Here is a 5,000-nt window from a genome sequence, read left to right as displayed (position 1 = left end):
TGTCTGTGTGTGTGTGTGGCTGTGTGTATGTGTGTGTGTGTGTGTTTGTGTGTGTGTATATATATATATACACACACACACATATATGAATGGTAAAACACTAACGGTAAAATAAACCCACAATGCATAAACTAGATTTATTAAAAACGAGACAGCAGTTTTAAAATCCTCCTGGTCTGAATGGGAAGGGTAGAGGAGGGAGTAAAAGAGAGAAAGGAGAGGTAATGCAGTGAACACGGGGCAGATGAGGACAGGTGAACGGAGGCGAAGGTAGGTCAAATTAGGTCGAAAAATCAGGCGGTCTATGCGCAGGGTGGCCGGCATGAGGGAGAAGGCGGAGGATGTGGGAAGCGAGGAGGCTGTTGGCAGGAGAAAATCCGCTGTTCAAGTTAAAATTAGGCAGCAGCTTGGTTAAGGAAGATTCCACCATGCTGTGGGCGTGGACAGCTGAACAATCCACCTGCCTGCTTGTGTCCCACTGATGGCAGAAAAAGGCGTTGTTGTTGTATCCCCTAGATACAGTGCATTTATGTTGAGGCAGGCGCTTAGTGAGAGTGGCGCCTGCCTCGCCAAAGTGTTGCTTAACACAGTAGGCACAAGGAACAGCATAGGTTGTAATGGTTCTGTGAGCCAGAGGTACCCCGATATGCTGCTTAGGGGCTAGAGCAATAATAATGGCTCGTCCCAGGTCCTAACTGTAGCAAGTAAAAGATATAAAAAAGAAGGCTCATTTACCACCTTTGTAATGTTTTCACCGGCTGAGGTTCTCCAGCAAGACTCTTCATGCTTGACAGCTAGCAGGTCCCTAAGCCACCCAGGAAGCCCAGAGAGAAATACCTTCCTTACCAGCTCGAGTGGATCTCCTATGGCGTCACGATGATCCCTTACGCCCTGGTAAACCCAAGCCTCTATTTGAAGTAATAGTCCAAGGGGGCTTGGGTAAGACTCATTTTTTGCCTGTACAGAACCTTGAAAAAATCCGCTGCAGTGTATGTCCCACAAAACTTTCTTCGGAGTTCTGCTTTAAATAAAGGCTAGCTAACGATGTGATCGAATTACTGTGAGTTGATAATCATGTCAGCTCGACCACGACAACTTGCCTTAGTAGCTCTGATATAGGCTATATCATTCGCAGGTCTCACCAAGTTCTCTATTATCCGGATCCAGCTCTCGACTTCATGGTTGCGTTTCACAGAGTCATTAGCAGTGGTTTCCCCTTTGAAATGTGGTACTGGTTCTCTTGGCAGCACATATGAGACTGCTGGTTGCTAGGATCCATGGTATGACTGCAGGACTGGATCACCAGAGGGCAATGAAGGGGCACCTGCTTCTTGGTGCTATTGAAGAAGGACAGGTCATTGAACGGTGTTACCTTGTAGTGGTGCTTCATAGAGGTTCTGCTGGATAATCTGGACACTTGGAGCGAAGGAGTACATGGAGGCAGCTAATAGTCAGGGGAGTACAGAGGCAGTTGACGTGCAGACCCACTGGTTGGAAACTCACTGGTTCGAAGCTCACTGGTTCGGCCTTGGGAGCCAAGCTGTTCGAGTTGTTGTTTCAGCAGGATGAGCTCTTGGTTTCTGACCATTAATTGCTGTTGTAGCTGGCTCAAAAGGTCAATACTCTGGGGTTGGGACTAGGGAGGTGGTAGCTTGTCCGAAGGGGTCCTGATAGTTGGGTTGCTTGGCACAGTAGGAGGTCTAACTGTATTCATAGCAGCCACATCGGGGCCACTATCGCTCGCATCTGCTACCCCAGTATTAACCAACCCCTCATCCAGACGGGAAAGCCTGTTCCCTTGATTCGTGCAGAAGTCTTCCATCATGCTCATCATCCGCTCCTCCATACGGGTCATCCGGTCTTTTATTTCCTCCATCAGTCCAACTTCCCTCTGCACTGCTTGGATTGCTTCTGCTCCTTGTTCGGATCCACCCATGACCACAGGAAGCAGGCTGATATTTTGCTCTTGGTTTGCTGAAGATAAGCTGCGGGAACCAGGTAGGCTAGATGATGCGTCTTGACCTCTCCTCGGCCTAGGCATCACGATTTTACTTCGCAATTCGAGTTCACACAAATCCACATAAGTTTTTCACTGGTAGGAGTCTCTTACTTTCTCTTACAACTGAGTGCCTTATTAGAAAATAAGTTAGCAGTGGGAGAAAACACGTTAGCACATGACAGTGTCCCTGACCTAACAAGAGCCACTAAAATAGCTAGCTAGCAAATAGACAAAACAAAGTATTAAATAATATCCTAGAAAGAATATACAACATTCAAATGTTATTTAAACGGGAGGAAACGCGGTTACAAAATAGCAATAACATATGCTGATAGCAAAAGAGAAGTATAGGACATATGAGGAGAAATGAGGTAGAGTGTAAATGCAGGAAGGTACAAAGTTCAGAACAAGAACAAATAGAAAATGAACAGTGTGACTACAAAAGAACACACAATCTAAGAGGAGGGAAACTCAGCAACTAGACCGAACAGACTATGGAGGTACTGTAAAAGAAGTCTAATAAAGCATATGCAGAGGAGCTAGACAGAGAGAAGAACTGCAAGAGGTAAAAAAATCAGAGTGCAAAGAGCACAAATTATAGAAAAGGAGGCAAGATAAAGGAGAATAGAGAGAACTTCAAAGACTACACATAGATGCAGAGAAAAGTCGTGAATAGTAGTAAACAGAGGATGAAATGTGTTTTAGGTACATGGGAAAGGCACAGGCCGGCAAGGCGAGCGCGAATAATAATCACGTAAAATCAGCACATTTTCTTCTTCTTCTTCTTCAGGCTTTATTCCCAGCTCAGCTGGTGTCGCCGGTGCGGATCCTTTTCCTCCATGCCGCTCTGTCCTTCGCATCCTCCTCCGTTACTCCCACTGCCGCTATATCCTCCCGAACACAATCCACCCATCTCCGTCTCGGTCTGCCCCTCTTTCTCCGTCCTACCGTCATCCTCCTCACTCTCCGTCCAACGTATTCCTCCTCTCTCCGTACCACATGTCCTAGCCATCTCAACCTGCACTCCCTCAGCTTCTTCTCTAATTCGCCTACCCCCATTGTCTCTCTGATGGTGCTGTTTCGTACCCGGTCTAGCCTGGTCTTTCCCAGTGAGAATCGTAGCATCCTCATCTCAGCTACTTCCATCTTCCTCTCTTGTCCCTTCGTTACCGCGACTGCCTCCATCCCATACAGCATCGCCGGTCGTACCATTGTCTTGAATATCCAGCCCTTCAGCTTTGCTGGGACCCGTCTGTCGCATAGCAGCCCAGTGATCTTTCTCCAAGCATTCCATCCCGCCTGTATCCTCTTACCAACCTCCTTGTCTGATGCCCCGTCGCTTTGCACTGTGGAACCAAGGTACTTAAACTCTTGGACTCTGTTCAGCTTCAAACCCTGCATTTCTACTGCTTTCTCTGGATCTTGATCCCCCATACAAAGGTACTCTGTTTTATGTCTGCTCACCTTCATCCCTATCTTCCAATGCTCTTCTCCACTGCTCCAGCCTCTCTTCCACATCCTCATTTGTCTCCCCGTTCAGTGCAACGTCATCTGCGAACATCAGGTCCCATGGGGCAATCTTATGAACTGCTTCGGTGAGACAGTCTATGACGATGGCGAAGAGGAATGGACTTAGTGCAGATCCCTGATGGAGTCCAACTTTAACCTGTAAACTTTCCGTAGTTCCTACCATGCACTTTACATTTGCCTTGCTGCCTTCGTACATATCCTGAATGAGCCGGATGTATTTCTCTTGCACTTCTTTTAGCCGTAGACAATTCCACACCTCTGTTCTTGGCACCCTGTCCTATGCTTTCTCTAAATCTATGAATACGCTGTGCAACCCCTTCTGGCCTTCTCTATATTTCTCCATCAGCTGTCTCTGGGCAAATATCGCATCTGTTGTAGGCCGGCCTGGCATAAAGCCGAACTGCTGCTCTGATATATCCACCTTCTCTCTCAATCTCTTCTCTATAACTCTCTCCCACATTTTCAGCGTGTGTGCCATCAGCTTGATTCCTCTGTAATTTCCGCAGTCCTGGATGTCTCCTTTATTCTTAAAGATAGGTATTAGCGTGCTCTCTCTCCACTCGTCAGGCATTTTCTCAGTTTCCATTATCGTGGTGAAGATTTCCAGAAGTATGATCACACCTGTCCTTCCTAAGACCTTCCATGCCTCCACTGGGATGTCATCCAGGCCTGTTGCCTTGCCCTTCTTCATTTTCCTCAATGCCCTTTCCACCTCCTCAGCTGTTATCACATCTATCACCTCTTCGGGTCTTGCTTCTATCACTCTGTCAATTCTGTCATTTTCCACATTCATCAGCTGTTCGAAGTATGTTCTCCATCTCTCCTTGATGTCATTTTCATCTGTCAAGACTACTCCGTTCGCATCCTTCATCTGCTTGCCCTTGTACACATCTTGCGATTCCCGATGTTTCTGCTTTGCAATACGGATCGCTTTCCTTTGTCCTTCGTTGTCATCTGTCAGGCTGTCATACAAATCTTTGTATGCTTCTGCTTTTGCCCTTGCTACCGCTCTCTTTGCTGCCTTGTTTGCAGCTCTGTACGCTTCTATTGTCTCCTCGCACCTGTTGAAGTCTTTTTGCTGTTTCATCTCCTTTTCACTTTTACTGCTTCTTGTACCTCGTCGCACTACCACCACGTTTCCTCCTTTCTTCCTGATTTCCCTGATGTTACCCCCAAAATCTCCTTCGCTGTATCTTTTAACACTCTGCTGGTTTCTTCCCATGATTTCTCTCGTTGTTCATTGATTGCCGGCATTGCCTTTTCCACAAACTTCTCTCTCTGCTCGCTCTCATTCAGTTTCCACCATCGTGTCTTCCTTGTCCTTTCTCTCTTCTTCGTTTTCTCTGCCTTGACTGTCGCTGTGCAGGTGACTACTTTGTGTTGTTTCGCTACAGCTTCTCCTGGCAGTACCTTGCAGTCTTGTACCCTTTTTAGCTCACTCCTTCTGCAGATGATATAGTCCACTTGGGTA

At 46.9% G+C, this 5,000-nt stretch overlaps 2 protein-coding genes across 2 annotated transcripts in view; both read right to left on the bottom strand.

The window, feature by feature from the left end:
- Positions 1–2,477: 2,477 nt before the first annotated feature.
- Positions 2,478–3,433, bottom strand: LOC125044045. The gene is made up of 2 exons (XM_047640488.1): positions 2,996–3,433; positions 2,478–2,555 (listed from the first exon to the last, which is right to left on the bottom strand). The coding sequence occupies exons 1-2, from the start codon at positions 3,431–3,433 to the stop codon at positions 2,478–2,480; spliced, it is 516 nt and encodes a 171-aa protein (XP_047496444.1).
- A 1,221-nt stretch (positions 3,434–4,654) lies between these two features.
- Positions 4,655–5,000, bottom strand: part of LOC125044044 (craniofacial development protein 2-like) — a 1,128-nt gene continuing 782 nt past the window's right edge. Inside the window, exon 1 of the mRNA XM_047640487.1 lies at positions 4,655–5,000. This exon is cut by the window's right edge and continues 782 nt beyond it. Within this exon, the coding sequence (XP_047496443.1) occupies positions 4,655–5,000 (346 nt within the window).

This window comes from Penaeus chinensis, chromosome 35, assembly GCF_019202785.1.
Source record: "Penaeus chinensis breed Huanghai No. 1 chromosome 35, ASM1920278v2, whole genome shotgun sequence".
In the NCBI taxonomy this organism is placed as follows: Eukaryota; Metazoa; Arthropoda; class Malacostraca; order Decapoda; family Penaeidae; genus Penaeus; species Penaeus chinensis.
Note: the sequence above shows the minus strand (reverse complement) of the source record. Positions and strands in the feature narration are given on the sequence as shown.